The sequence below is a fragment of the Echinops telfairi genome, unplaced genomic scaffold (assembly GCF_000313985.2).
Source record: "Echinops telfairi isolate 266 unplaced genomic scaffold, ASM31398v2 ScPeMD7_2010;HRSCAF=2546, whole genome shotgun sequence".
NCBI lineage: Eukaryota > Metazoa > Chordata > Mammalia > Afrosoricida > Tenrecidae > Echinops > Echinops telfairi.
Genome location: NW_022105908.1, coordinates 20,216,132 through 20,230,131, shown reverse-complemented (window position 1 = coordinate 20,230,131; position 14,000 = coordinate 20,216,132). Strand labels below are relative to the sequence as shown.

The following is a 14,000-nucleotide window of genomic DNA, read 5'->3' as shown; positions in this document are numbered from 1 at the left end:
GCGGGGAGCCGCTTGCCCGTGGCCGTGCGGGGAACCCGCAGCTGCGCAGACGCCCGCGCCGGCCCCCGACTTCGCCGAGCTGCGCGCTACCGCCTGCCCTGCCCGGACCTGGGCAGCAGGCATGGGGCGCCTTCCCGAGGGACGCAGCAAGAAGCGACCGGACACGAAGGCAGATGTTCTCAGACAGTGTTTATTGGCTCCTTAGAAATCAGAGTCACTGTCCGGGGCCGCAGGCTCCCGTCTCACCTGGCCTGGGCTGTCCTTCCCTACCCTCGCCCCATCCATGACCCCAGGGAGAAAAAAGCAGCTTCATGTGGGGTACAGGAGACTCCTCTGGGGTTCACAGTAACCAGAAAAACAAAACAAATAAACACAACGGAAATAAATTAAGTGATACGAGGACGGGAGTAACAGGGAGTCTTGTTCCCCAAATCAGTGCACGAAGAGGGGTACCCAGGGCCTGCAGCTGGGCGCCGCAGGCCCCTCACATAAGAGGGATGATCTGGGCACACACCCCTTCCTCCCTCCGCCATGGAGATGCCCTCCACTTCCCTTGGAGACCCGAGCTCGTCTACATGCTCCTGCAGATTTGCCAGGACTGAGCACCCGTGCATGCCATGGGTCATTGCAATGAGGTGGAGGCAGTCAGTGCCCAGAGTCCGTGGGCCTAGGGCCCTACTGTGCTTGAAGTAGTGGGGGTCTCACCCCTCATTCCACCCGGATCAGCAGGGCACAGAGGAGTGTAGCGCCCTTTTCCTTGGTTACCCACTCCAGTTCAGCTGCACTGAAGTGAGGGTCAGGAGGCTCTTGGAGGGCAGCAGAGGGGGGCCCAGGGGTGTAGGAGCCTGGGCGCACACACACCTGGAATGCCACCTGGGCCTGGTGAGTCCGCTGGGACTTGGAGTCCCGGAATCTGCCGGCAAAGAGCGGGGAACTCTGTCAGGAAAGACAGCCTCTGACCCTCCTCACTGCACCCCTGGGGCACTCAGCTCCTGGGGTGCCCTGGTCTGGCTGCCCTAGTAAATGCTCCCCCACCTTTGGGGAAGACTGTTTCCTCCACTTAAAACATAACAGGGGACCCCTTCCCTTGTCCTGGAGTCATCACCCGCCCACGGGAGAGGCTCAGTTTCCCTGCTCCAGCCCAGGGCCCTCTGCGGTTCTGCTATCTCACCTCTGCAGGAGCCAGTATCGGTCCCCACCGCACCCACGCTTCTGCTCCGCTCAACCCGAATCGTCCTTTTTCTGCACAAGTACTTACCACCTTTGAAACTGCGAAATAGCTTTTATGTATTCTATGTATTGTATGTGTACATAAAAGCTCAATAATTCCACAAGAGGAGGGTTCCTTTGCTCGTTAAGTGGAGAAAAGGGGCTTTCGGGAGACTGAGGAACTGAGCAGGGCCAATGAGGAGAGGGGAGGGCAACGCGTGGAGCCCAGGTGGCCCTGGGGCTCCCTCGGTCTGACCCACCCCATCCGCACTGCATACTCACTGCACTTTGGAGGCCAGGGTCTCAGCCCCAGCGTACTGAAGGGAGGGGGAAAGCAGTACTGGAGGAGGCTGCTCCTCCCGAGGAGGCGCACAGTTCTCTCCCGGCTCCTCAAACCCCAGCCCAGGCTCTCCTTTCAAAGGCCGGCAGCTCAGGATGGAGGCAGTGCCTGTGGGGACAACTGGGTTAGCCCTTTTTGCTCTTCCCCGGAACCACAGGCCCGGCCCGGCCTGCCTCTGCCTGCTCCACAGTACCTGCTCCCAGCTCCCCTCGGTCCAGCACCCTGCGGACGGCCGCCACATTGCTCCCGTGGTACGCCATATGCCACTTCTTGGTTAGCGTTCCACCCTCCAGGTGGGGATTCACTCTAGGAGGTGGGCAGAAGGAGCAGAGCATGTCTAGACTTCTTTCTTGGACCCTTGAGAACCTGCCCTTTTCAAGGCAGCAAAGGACAGTAAGTAAAGGGAGCGCATGGCTTCACCCACAGGTACCTGAGGTTGAACCTGCACCAGCCGAAGGGCAGGGCATACTCCCGGGGAGGCTCTCCTCGGCGTCTGTGGGCTTCATCCCCTCGAAGCTTCCGGCAAGACTCACAGTAGCAAAGGCTACGTTTGGGTAGAGGCATGAAATAATCCTCTGTGGGAGAGGGAGGGGCAGGCTTGATGCTGTGGCTCCCCAAGTGGCTCCCTGCCCTGCGGCCTCCTCCTGACTGCCCTCTAGGGCCCTGGGCAGAGTCAGGCAGGGACTGGCGACGTACCCGGAAGCAGCAGCAACTCGTGGAAGCGGGAGCAGAGGGCGTGATACTCGCAGCTCTTCAGAGGGCCAGCAGTCGGAGGCGGCCCCCAGCACACACTCTCCTTGATACCTGCGGGAGCAGAGGGCATCGGTCACAGGAGCTGGCCCTTCAGGTGTCAGGTAGGGGGGCCTGTGCATGTCGGCACCCAGTCCCTTCAAGCTGCCTCACCATCTACCACGTCAGCTTTCTCCATGTCTCCTTGGGTGCTAGCACCCTTACCACTGGTAGCCCCTGGTTCAGGGCTCACGATTGTCACCTGCAGGGAGAGGAGTGGTCAGCCCCCAGGCAGGCTGAGGCCCTTCGGTGACCCCAGCCGACCCTCTACTCTTGACAGCCCAGTCTCCCAACTGCCTCCCCGCCACCATCACCAGTTGCCACTGACCTGCTCACACTGCCCATAGAGGTCCACGAGGGCATGGCAAGGTTGGGGGACATCGGGCATGGCCACCCCTTGGTCTACCCCATTCACGTGGAGATGCAGCCCCCCAGAATTATCCAACCGCAGTCCCAGGATGGTGCCTTCAGGACAAGTGTCTAGATTTGGCCCGAACTTCTCACAGATCTGGGAGGAGAGACCTGCTGTCTACCAGAAAGTAGCCTCCACCTGCAGCCTCCCCCTCCCCCCACCCCCCTGCTCACTGCAGTGCCAGTCCTGGGTCCCGCCCCTCCCCTTCCCCCTACTGTGCCATTCCTCACAGCAGGTACAGGAGCAGGGAGTTACACACACTCCTGCCCTGCCCACCGACATCAGGCCTTGACTCCCGAGGTTCTATGTGGACAATTAAGGCTCCAGCTTCCCCCTTTTCTCCAGCCTCTTCTTTCTCTCTAGCCGCGTCCTCACCTTGAGGCCATTGTGGAAGACCCCACGGCCACGCAGCAGCCAGGCTGCCCGCTTAAGGGCACAGGCGGAGGCAGGGAAGTTGAGCCTCTCCGGTGGGCAGGTGATGACCCCCAGGATGAGAGAAGACGTCCACTGTCGATTCAGGAAATCTATGCGCACCTGCGGGAGACGACAGCTACCCCTGATCAAGGCCTTCCAGGAAGCCACCGCCCACCCAGGGACACGAGCTTCCCGCCCACCCAGAGCTAAGGTGCTTCCTCCCCTTCCCGTCGGGGGTTGATATGGTGCCTGGCAGGCCCCTCCCCTCCAGGGGCTTCCTGTCCCTAGCTGACTGACCCAGCCCTCAGCGTGCAGCAGAAAGGCCCCCTCTTCCTCCTCTGCCCCCCACGTGGATAACCTGACATGGCTTCTGGTGTCCTCCAGCCCCTCCCACAGCGTCCCACACGCTATCCCTCAGCAGACCACGGGACAGCTTTGTGGCAGCTGACTGATCTGCAGCCCCCACCGGAGGGTGTAAACCGAAGTCCCGGGAGTGCCACTTGCCTGCCACTTCTCCCTCAACCTGGAAAGGCCCTTCTTCAGGAAGGCTGGCTCTGGGTCCCCTGAAGCAAAAGGAACAGGGATACAGACGCCAGGCCCACCTGAACTAGCAGCTGGGGCACCAGGGGCTGGCTGATGACCACAATGCCCTGGTTGTAGCTGGCCACCCGTGTGGCTGTCCGGTTCCCATTGGACAGCAGGATGTTCTTCCCGTGGTTCTCCAAGAACTCCAGGGCTGAGGGCATCATGGCCACTTGCTGCTGGCCCTGCCATGGAGAAGAGATGGGGCTGCTGGGGTGGTTGAGGCTGTGCCCAGCCCACTTCCCTGGAGTTTATGCCAAGCAGGAGGAGCAGGAGCTCTGCCTGGCCAGCTGGTATCCTGGGCCAGAGGAACCACCCACCCCTGAGCCCAGCAGGCCCCACTGCAGCCTCTTACTCCCAGAACACGCTCCTCTCCCTCGTCCTCCTGCTCCTGCTCCTGCTCCTCCTCCTCCTCGCCTTCGCTGCCGGTCTCCGAGCAGGGGGAAGGAGGCTGGGTGCCTTCTGGCTCCTCCAGCCTCGTGGAGCTGACGATAGACACACTCCGTACGGGTCCATACAGATCCAGCACAACCCACACACTCTGGGGGCAGAGGGCAGAGGTCAGCACGAACCCTCACGCCACCCCCAGGCCCCAAGGAAGGTCTTCGGTTGACCTTGGCAATGCCGGTGGCTGCCGGTCCCAGGTCTTCTCCATCTACCAGGATGTGCATCGTGTCATCTGCTCCCCGACGGATGCCCACGCGGCTCCCCACCTAGGAGTCAAGGTGGAAGCAGACCCATGCTTAATCCACTCCTCTGCCCCAGCCCCAGCCCCAGCCCCGCCCTCAGCGCCGGCTGCTTCACCCCGAGCCTCTCAAGGTTCCGGCCATAGTTCATCCTCTGGAGCTGCCCGTCACGCCTCACTTCACAGCTGGACACCATCCAGGTGGTCTTAGTCCGGAGCTCTGGCAGGGAGGGAGGCAGGCCTGGGCCGCCTCCTATGCTGGGCCCCATCTCCCCTGGAGGCATCGTGGTCAACCCCAGCCGGAGGGAACCTGCCCACTTCTCATCCAGCTCTTCCACTTTGACCTGTAAGAGAGGGGCCACTGTAGGCCACACTAGCCGGGGGCCAAAGGCCAAGAGCAGTCTGAGCCACAGCTCACCTCAAAGACTTCTTCAGCCTTGAGTTCCTTAGTGCTGAAGACAAGGCCGTGGGCATAGCCAGCTGCACGCACTGCCCTCGTGCCCTCCTCCTCCAGGGTGACGTTCTTGCCACAAGTGCTATGGAAGCGGTGGGCCACGCCAGCCACTATGGAAAGAGGGCACCAGAGGAAGGGGGATGAGTGAGCCAGCAAGTCTCAAGGACGACACTGGCACAAGGTTTCAGGTGAGACAGGAGGTGCGCCTGCCATTATCCTCCAGGACCTCCGGATGGCACTCAGTCAGAATTAGACTTATTCCCTAACCTAGTATGCCCAAGTTATGGGTTAAACGGTCCCCAAGAAATAGGGAGTTGTGCATTGTAAAGCTCAGCTGTAAGCCTTGGGTTATAATCTACATCTAGGACCGGGCTCTCTCTGTTGCGTTAATGAGACAGGTTTTGTGCCTTGAATCCATTTCTTTTGAGAAGATACATTCAACAGGCACGCAGAGAAGCAAGGGTGAGGAAGACTGAGACTACCCAGAAGTAGCAGCTCCAAAGAGACAAGGACCTTCCTCGAGATGAGTGACAGACACACAGCCCTCCTCCCAGAGCCTGGCCACGGAAGTCAGTCTTCTAGACTCCTAAACGGTAACAAAATAAACGTCTGGTTGTGGGTAGTGGAGTAGTCAAGGTAAGATCGCCTTGAGGGATGGCGAAGGCAGTTCCTGGTGAGGGCTCGGCAGGACGTTAGCAGAGCCCTAGGGAAAATCTCCATCATCCTAGAGAAGATGCCAGGGACCAGCAACATTTCTAGAAACGTGGATGCTCAGTGTCCTCAGATGAGGTTTTAAAACAGTGGTTCTCAACCTGTGGGTCACGACCCCTTAGGGGGCTGAACCACCCTGTCACAGGGGTTGCCCAATTCATAACAGTAGCAAAATTACAATGATGTAGCAGCAACAAAAATAATTTTGTGGTTGGGAGGGCTCACCACAACATGAACTGTATTAAAGGGTCGCGGCGTTAGGAAGGCTGAGAACCACTGCTTTCAGAGGAAACAGGGAGTGCGTGATTGTATGACAGAACACGAGTGGCCAAGAGCTTGTCCAAGCTAGGTCCAAACTTTTGATGGAGAGTAGAATTTAGCAGACATGAACTTGGATATCTGACTGATGAGATATCGAAGCAGGACCTTAAAAGGCTTCCAGTAAAATGGGAGATGAGGTAGACTTAAAAATGAACCCTGATGGGGGAGGGGAAGTGAGGAGCTGATACCAAGGGCTCGAGTAGAAAGCAAATGTTTTGAGAATGATGAGGGCAGCAAATGTACAAATGTGCTTGACACAATGGATGGATGGATTGTGATAAGAGTTGTACGAGCCCCCAATAATATGATTTTTTTTAAAAAACGAACCATGTAAACTGCAAACACAAAAGGCCTCACGAGATTTGGAGAACTCTGCTGAAGCGCTAAGGGCACCTGTCCTAGAATGTTCACCGGGGACATGGCTCTACAGTCTTTGTGGTGAGAGGATCTCCCCAACCACCACAGAAGCACCCCGTCAGCTCAGACTGACAGGGACACAAAGAAGTCAGGACAGAACAAAGCTGCCTGCCTCTGCGGATTTGACGGGCAAAACACTGATCCGAGGAGCTGCGTCTCATGTCCTCTAAGAAAATCACAAGCTACCAGCAGCCTGGAGCTCGGCGGAACTCAAAGGGTGGGGCATGGCTGAACAGAGTCCGATCTGCCCAGCGGGGTGGGCCATGCCCAAGTCTACACAAGGAGGAAGGGTCTGCTGGAACCAAGAAGGGTCCCCATTCAAATGGAGCAACAGGGCAAACCAAAGTTCAGATAGGAGCAGAGCTGCTATCCCAGTAGGCCTGGAAGGTGGAAGTTGAAAATGGGGGGGGGGGTTTCCCCTGAGAATCCAGTGGGCAGGACCACTGCCCAAATGGGCCCAGAGACTATTCTGGAGCTCATGTGAATCGTTCTGCTGGGTTTTGCACTTGCCTGCTGTCTACTACTTCTTCTTTCTCTCCAATGTCTCCCTCATGTGCCTGTCCCACCACTGTACTTGGGAAACTGATCGTTCACCAGCTGGATTTCACAGGATGGAGTATGCCTGAAGTCTTACCCATAGTGGATTCAGGGGATTCGAAATACAAGATTTTTAACTTGGAGTTGGTTTAAGAGTTTGGGCACGATGTGATGAGGTGAACATGCGTGTATCGAAGGGAGGGGGAAGGGCAGAATGTCAGAGGTGTCAATGTGCTCCCACCCCTTCCAAATGTTACCAATCCTAACCTCTGTCTGTGGTGCTACTCCCATCTGGGAATGGGCTATCTCTGTCACGCTCAGAAGACAGGCTTAGTTTAGATTGGGTTTAGATGTGGAGGTGTAAGAGAAATGAAAATGGCACATAGAAACAGAGATGGGAGAAGAGACATGCCAAGCTACATGAAGGCTGCCCAGGAACTGGATCTCCAAAGAGACAGACCCTTTCCCTAGAGTCGATGGAGAGAAAGCGTTCCCCTAAAGCTGGCACCCTGCACTGGGGCTTCTAGTCTCCCAAACTATGAAAACATAAACGTGTTAAGGCCGATCACGTGTGGTATTGTTTACAGCCACAGAACAAGGACACCCAGCTTATGTGGTCCTGGCCCCTTGGAGGCAGGTAAACCACCAGGTGCGGGTACCAGGCATTAACTGGTTCCCACCCTGGGTCGTTCCTTCTCATGAGCCAGCCTGCCTTGGGAGTTTCCCAGCCTGGATGCACAGCAGCCTGGGTCCCACAGTAGACAAATGCAGCCAGCCCGCCCTCCCTCCCTCCCTCTCTCCCTCCCTCCCGGCAGGACCTGGGGAGTGCAGGGGGAATGACTTCTCCGTGGCCGTGTTGCTGGTCGCCAGGCTGTTGTCCAGGGGGCCAGTGGCACTGGTGATGGACACTTGGACACACTGACCATACAGATCCACTACCGCGTACACCTCTGGGTGGGAAAAGGGGGTCAGAAGCCCAATAGCCTGGGGTGAGGTGGGCTGAGGAGACGGGCGAGCTGAAAGCCACGGAGTAGTCACCTTTACCCGGAGGCAAGCCTGAGCAGGCGGCACCCTGGTCCTGGCCATTGATGAAGTAGTGCAGATCCCCTTTGGCAGTGCGCATCATGCCGATGCGGGCGCCTGTGCCCAGCGCATCCAGGTCACAGCCGTAGTTGTTGCGCATCGTGTTACCGTCTTGCATGATGGCTGTGCCACTAGAGGGTGGCAAAGGGGGGGGGGGGTCAGTAAAGGGGGAGGGGTGGTATCAGCCTCCCAGCTTCATCCACACACAGGCTTCAGTCCACGCTCCTCCTGTCACAACCTTCCAGGGCATTGATCTGGGTTTGAAGCCCAATCCTATCTCCTCCATCCATGAACTCCCCACAAGGAATACCAAGAACTACCCTACAGGGAAGGAGGGTGTAGCCCCTATGGGACTGAGAGACTTAAGCAGAACAGAAGGGAGGGAACAGCTAGAGCCCTAGTGGGCACCAGAGGCCCCGAGCTCTGTCTCCCTCATGACACACCTCTCTGCCCAGCCCAGCCATGCCCCGACGCAGGCCGCCCAACCTCAGCATCCAGGTGTCATAGTCAATGTCCGTCATGGTGTTGGGGAACTCAAGGTCTTCAGGTCGAATCGCAGTCACTCCTAGGTGGAGGCAGGAGCAGGTCAGGGCTGGTTCCGCAGCCACAAGTGGCCGGCTCCCCCGCCCCCGACCTCCCCACCCCCACCCAATGCTCACACAGACACGGCCCTCACCAGCCTCAATGGAGCCTGACCAGCGGTCCACCATCTTCTGAATGACGATTTCAAACAGCTCTCCATCCCGCAGGGCCCTGCCAGGTAAGGGGCAATTAGAGGGGCCCGGGTAGCTGAGGCAGGCCAGCGGAGCGGTAATGAAGGCCGGGCACAGACCGGTTGGAAATGACGATGGCATCGTTGAACTCGCTGCGGCAGTTGTGGCGAAGTGCTGTGCGGCCCCCGTTCGTGATGACGGCATTACTGCCGTGCAGCTGGTGAAAGCGCAAGTCGGAGCCCCCGGCCCCAGATGACGGGGAGCTGGGAGACACCTGGTTGTTGCCCTCAGGGAGTGGCTCGGGGACTGGGGGCACTTCTGCAAGAGTGCACATTACCCATTAGGGGTCCAGATGTTGCCAAGGCCCTCCAAGTGCCCCCTTCCGCCACCCCACCCCCCACCCCCGTGCCCTGCCCCCTTCTAGCCCTCACCCATGTCGTCCACAATGGTGGCCTGGGCCGCCTGGCCGTAGAGATCAACGACAGCGTAGACGCCCGGGGGCACATTCCAGGCAGCAGGGCCCTGGGTCATCCCATTGACAAAGAAGTGGAGGGTCCCGTCCTCCCGCCGCACCACGCCCACCGTGTCCCCTGCCTTGGAAGAAGGGGGGGCTGGAGTGAGGAGTCAGGCAGAGTCCCGGCCTGGGTTAGTCCTGCACCAGCCCCTTTTTGCCTACTGCCCCCAGGGCTGCCATCAGGCACTGCCCCCATGTGCCCACCTTGAGGCGGTCCAGGTTGTGCCCGTACTCGTCCAAGATGGTGGTGCCATTGTGCATTACTCCATTCCCAGTCATCATCCAGGTTCCTGCGGGAGGAGGAGGGGCAGGCGGAGAAGGCAGGGCTGTGCCTCCAGCGACCAGTCCCCAGCGCACCGCCCCAAGCCCAGCGGGTCCAGCCTGCCTTTTACCTAACTGCTGCCTTTCTCATCTGAGCAGAGCACCCCAGTCAGTCACAGGCCCTGTCCACAGGGTCTTCTCCAGCCACTGAGCCCCCGCCGGCGGGGTAAGTGAACAGGAGAACAGTGCCAGGCAGGCCTACGGGGCAGCTTCCTCCCTGGGGCCCCAGTCTGGCCCTGTCCTTCTTGGGAGCTCACCAGAGCGCAGGTTGGTCATGGTGGAGGGCAGTTGGAGGTAGGCAGGGTTGTGGGTGGTGACGCCAATCTCGATAGAGCCAGCCCACTTGTCCACCATCTTGTCGATGCGCACCTGGAACACCTCTCCGTCCCGCAGGGCCCTGCTGCTCAGCACCACGCCGTGATTGAAGTCGTCAGTGGCACTGAGGGAGGAGAAAACGGGCGCTCAGATTCTCCCCCAGTGCCCCCCTCCCCCCAGCCCCAACTCAGGGCACGTCAGAGCGTTATCCAGTGAGGCCTGCTTACTCCCAGTGCCCGTGCCCGGAGTCAACCAGCTCAACTGCCCCGCTCCCCGACGGAGGTCCCCCTTTTCTGTGGAGGCCATCCACATGCCCCTCTGCCCGCCTCCCTCCCCCCCTCCCCTGCCCTTAGAGCCCCTTCTGCAAGCTTCTCCCCACCCCATGGGCCATACTGGGGCCTCAGGGCAGTGCGTCCCTCGTGGGTGATGGCTGCCTTCTGCCCACAGTTGGGGTGGAAGAGCAGGCGCTCAGGTTCTGCCTGGGCAGCAGGAGCAGCGCGGCGGAGGGCACCCTCAGGGGACAGTGCCCGCAGGATGGCATTGTTCCGGCGCAGACGGTCGCTGTGGTTGTTATTGTGGACGATGGTCACCTTCACTGCCATCCCATACAAGTCCACCACGCCGTATACCACCGGGGGTGTCAGTGGGGTAGCCACGCCTGTGGGGGCAGAAAGCATCGGGATGGAGAGGTGAGAGGGGCAGGGGGCGAGACAGGAGGAAGGGCCATGTATAGGCCCACCCACCCGACTCCCCAAAGCCCGGAGCTTCCCCTTACCCTGATCGATGCCGTTTATGAAAAAGTGGAGGGCAGAGTTGGACTTCCTTGTGAGGCCAATGTGGTCACCCTCCTGTTCAAAGCAGGAAAAGAATTGGGTCCAGAATCCATCCATCGTCAGGCTGTGGCCTTGCCCTGGGGACCACGAGTGGAGTGGTCCTGGGGTTTTCCCACCGCCCCAGGCCACAGGGAAACGATTCCAAAGGTGTTCAGAGGCTCAACCACTTGGAACCTCGGCAGGGGAGGCAAGCGGCCTCCACTTCACACGCACTGGATGTTCCACGCGCTGCCCCAGGCATGTGTTAATCCAGCTGACAAGCACCTCCCACGACAGCCTCATCTCTACGGTGAGCACTCTGTGGAACCTGTGAGAGCTGGGCACTCAACAGGCCGGCCGGCCTGGGGTTCCAGCCCCTGTGAGTTCCCCTTCTCTGGCCTTACAAAAAAAAACCAAGCCAGAACTCAGTCACCCAAGAGGGTAGTTGCTTGTTTCAGGCCAGCCCCTGCCAGGGTTCTTACAGCAAGAAGAACTGAAGCCCGCCGACACCGGAATGCAAGCCCCGACTGCTGCACAGCCTGCCGCCTCACGAGAAGGGGACGTGCGCTAGGTCACAGGGGCTGTTAGCTCGACTCACAGCGACCCTATGGGAGAGGGCAGAACTGCCCCTGTGCATTTCCGGACTGTCGCTCTTTACAAGAGTAGAAAGCATGTCTTTCTCCTTCGGCCCTTGCAGCTTGCAGCCCAATTCCCAGCTGCTATGCCCCTGGGCTCCTCTAAGAAGCTAAAACAGTAAGTGCTGGTGGCACCCTGGAAAGAGGCCGGAAGCTCGGAGCCCCCCCTTACCTGCAGCTCATCCAGGCTGAATTCACAGTACTCCCGGCGGGTACCCTTGCCGTTGGTCAGGATCCCACAGCCACTCATCATGATGGTGCCTGGGCAAAGGGGGAGCCCTGCGTGAGGTTCCTTCCCTGCAGCCACCCCACGCCACTCCCACCCGTCTAGGGGTGGTACCTGACTGCAGGTTGGTCATGGTGGCTGGGTAGTCCAAACTGTTGGGATTGTGGGTGGTGACACCAATCTCAATGGAGCCTGACCACTTGTCTACCAGCTTGTCGATGCGGATCTGGAGAGGAGAGAGGGGGCAGAGAATGTACACACGGAGAGCTTCCTCAGCTTCTGGATCTTCCTTAGGCTCCACCCTCCCAACATCAAGGAGAGGGCGCCCCACCTTTTGCTGAGTGAGTGAGGAGCTGATCAAACTCCAGCACTGAATGTACCTCAAACATCTCATTGTCCCGAAGGGGGCGGTTGGTCATGACCACCCCATTGTTGAATTCGTCCAGAGGCCGGCGCCGCTCGGCCGTTTTGTTGTTGTTGCTGAGTTTGATGAGGGTCCCACACTTCTCGTGGAAGAGCAGGGCATCGTTGGAAGTAAGGATGGGTGAGGTGGCAGCGCAGCTGGCCCCGGGCCCTTCCCCTGCTGGTGGGGAGCTCAGGCTCACATTCAGGAGCCCCCCATTGTAGGCGGACAGGATGGCGTTGCTCACCACATCGGAGAGCTCCATGCTGGAAAAGTCTATGGGATGGAGGGAGGAAGGAAGGAACGAAGGAAGCAGAAAGGTGGCTCGATCCTGTCGGGATTGGCAGGCTCCCTCCCAAGCTGTCCCCGAGGCCTCACCTTGTCACCTCACTTCCCACTCCCATCCTGGGGGCCTCCCCAAGCCCTCACCATTATGCGACTCAAGGCTGTGAGGAAGCATCTCTGGCCGGGCCTGCACTGAAGGGGACACCATGAAGGCTGAGGACCAGAGCAGGAATGAGGGTTCAGCCCTTGCTACAGGGCCCACAGCCAGGAGACCCCCCTCTTGTAGCCCGTTTCCCACTTCAATGACCTAGGAAGTGTGAGCAGCCCAGCCCATGCCCAGCCTCATCTGTCAGTGCATCTCCCCAATTCCGCCAGCCATTCCCTCTGCCCCAGCTGTGTTCTCACCTTCATCTGCAGGGACCCCCTGCTCAGCCAAAGCAGAATCTTCAGGGGGTGCGGAGGGCTCAAGGGGAGGCGTGGGGATGGGAGGAGGAGGGCTGAAGCCTGGCTCAGAGGGGAGCACGGTGATCTGGGTGCACTTGCCATAAAGGTCCACGACGGCCCAGACTCGCGCGGGCAGGCCCGTGGCGGCCACGCCGCAATCTCGTCCATTCACCCAGAGCCGCAGCTCACCAGCTGCTGTGCGCTCTACGCCCACACGGTCCCCTTCGCCAAGCTGGTCCAGGTCCTGCCCGTACTCCTCGAGCACCGAGCGTCCATCCCGTAGCACTGAGCAGCCCGACACTACCCATGAGCCCCCCTTCAGTCCTGTAGCACTGCTTGGGAAGTCCAGGACACTGGGGTCCAGCGCCGTCACCCCAATCTCAATGGAGCCACTCCAGGAATTGACCTGTGATTGAGTAAGGAGAGTGAGTAGGAAGCTACATTCCCAGGGTCCCTATATCCTCCTCTTTCCAGCTTTGAGACGACAAACTCAGTCTCCCTGAGACGCTAATTCCAAGCCATCGCCTCATACAAAAGTCCTTTTCCAGCCTGTCTCCAAACTGTTGGGCTGCTTCCTCTAAGCGACCCACCTCTGTCCTAGCTCTCTCCACACTGCTCCTTTCCCCGGAGGGCTGGTGGAATCCCCAGACTTCAGGTCCTCTAACTTCCTGGGACTGTGTCCCCTGAACCACCCAAAAGCACACAGCAGGATTCTCCCCCAGGCTCATGGTCAGCCCTCTATTCATTCTCCCAGATTCTGTGTCTGTGAGGCAGGTCTCTTTGCTAAATCAATCAACCAACCAAACACACACCACCACCACCACCACCACCACCACCCCTCCCTGAGCAGTGCCTCCCAACCATCTTACAAGCCCTCTTCTTGGGATTGTCCTTTCCTTGGTATCTATCTTCTCCCACCACATCTGGGACATTTTCCCATCCTTGGCACCCAAGAAATGCTCCCGTTTGGCCTGCTCCCCAGTCATTCTACGGATGAGCCCGTGTCTTGTGGGTCTTTCTCCTGAGGAGCCAACGCTTTGGATCCTTGGCTGCCCATCATCTGGTGTCTTACGCTCCGTTGGTTTGCTGTCGGAACCCGGATGCGGGCTCCGCCGGCTGCCCCAGCCCAGGTTCCTCTGGTCTCCTCCCACCGCTCAGCATCTCAGTCCCACGGCTCCTGGCTCCGCACCTTGCGGTCGATGCGAACCGTAAAGACGCGTCCATCGCGCAAGGGCTCCCGGCTCAACACCAGCCCGTGGTTAAACTCCTGGCCCGGCTGCTGCCGCCGCGCTGTACGCCCACAGGCCGACAGGCTCACCAGGCGCCCGGTGCGCGGGTGCAGCTCCCCACCGCTGCCGAGACTCCCCGCGGGCCCTGC

The 14,000-nt window shown here is 59.3% G+C and overlaps 1 protein-coding gene across 1 annotated transcript in view; it reads right to left on the bottom strand.

Moving 5' to 3' along the window:
* Window positions 1-172: 172 nt before the first annotated feature.
* The window catches only part of NEURL4 (neuralized E3 ubiquitin protein ligase 4), a 15,079-nt gene continuing 1,251 nt past the window's right edge, over window positions 173-14,000 (bottom strand). The window contains exons 2-30 of the mRNA XM_004712997.2: window positions 13,812-13,996; window positions 12,584-13,028; window positions 12,323-12,391; window positions 11,871-12,169; window positions 11,605-11,716; window positions 11,437-11,525; window positions 10,593-10,665; window positions 10,211-10,475; window positions 9,760-9,941; window positions 9,386-9,471; window positions 9,099-9,261; window positions 8,787-8,985; window positions 8,631-8,707; window positions 8,441-8,519; window positions 7,916-8,085; window positions 7,690-7,821; window positions 4,850-4,995; window positions 4,551-4,775; window positions 4,361-4,459; window positions 4,102-4,287; window positions 3,767-3,931; window positions 3,126-3,284; window positions 2,667-2,846; window positions 2,453-2,540; window positions 2,246-2,353; window positions 1,980-2,124; window positions 1,743-1,855; window positions 1,492-1,657; window positions 173-913 (exon numbers count right to left, since the gene is read on the bottom strand). Of these exons, the coding sequence (XP_004713054.1) occupies window positions 709-913; window positions 1,492-1,657; window positions 1,743-1,855; window positions 1,980-2,124; window positions 2,246-2,353; window positions 2,453-2,540; window positions 2,667-2,846; window positions 3,126-3,284; window positions 3,767-3,931; window positions 4,102-4,287; window positions 4,361-4,459; window positions 4,551-4,775; window positions 4,850-4,995; window positions 7,690-7,821; window positions 7,916-8,085; window positions 8,441-8,519; window positions 8,631-8,707; window positions 8,787-8,985; window positions 9,099-9,261; window positions 9,386-9,471; window positions 9,760-9,941; window positions 10,211-10,475; window positions 10,593-10,665; window positions 11,437-11,525; window positions 11,605-11,716; window positions 11,871-12,169; window positions 12,323-12,391; window positions 12,584-13,028; window positions 13,812-13,996 (4,610 nt within the window). The 3' untranslated portion in view covers window positions 173-708. The remainder of the gene's footprint in view (window positions 914-1,491; window positions 1,658-1,742; window positions 1,856-1,979; window positions 2,125-2,245; window positions 2,354-2,452; window positions 2,541-2,666; window positions 2,847-3,125; window positions 3,285-3,766; window positions 3,932-4,101; window positions 4,288-4,360; window positions 4,460-4,550; window positions 4,776-4,849; window positions 4,996-7,689; window positions 7,822-7,915; window positions 8,086-8,440; window positions 8,520-8,630; window positions 8,708-8,786; window positions 8,986-9,098; window positions 9,262-9,385; window positions 9,472-9,759; window positions 9,942-10,210; window positions 10,476-10,592; window positions 10,666-11,436; window positions 11,526-11,604; window positions 11,717-11,870; window positions 12,170-12,322; window positions 12,392-12,583; window positions 13,029-13,811; window positions 13,997-14,000) is intronic.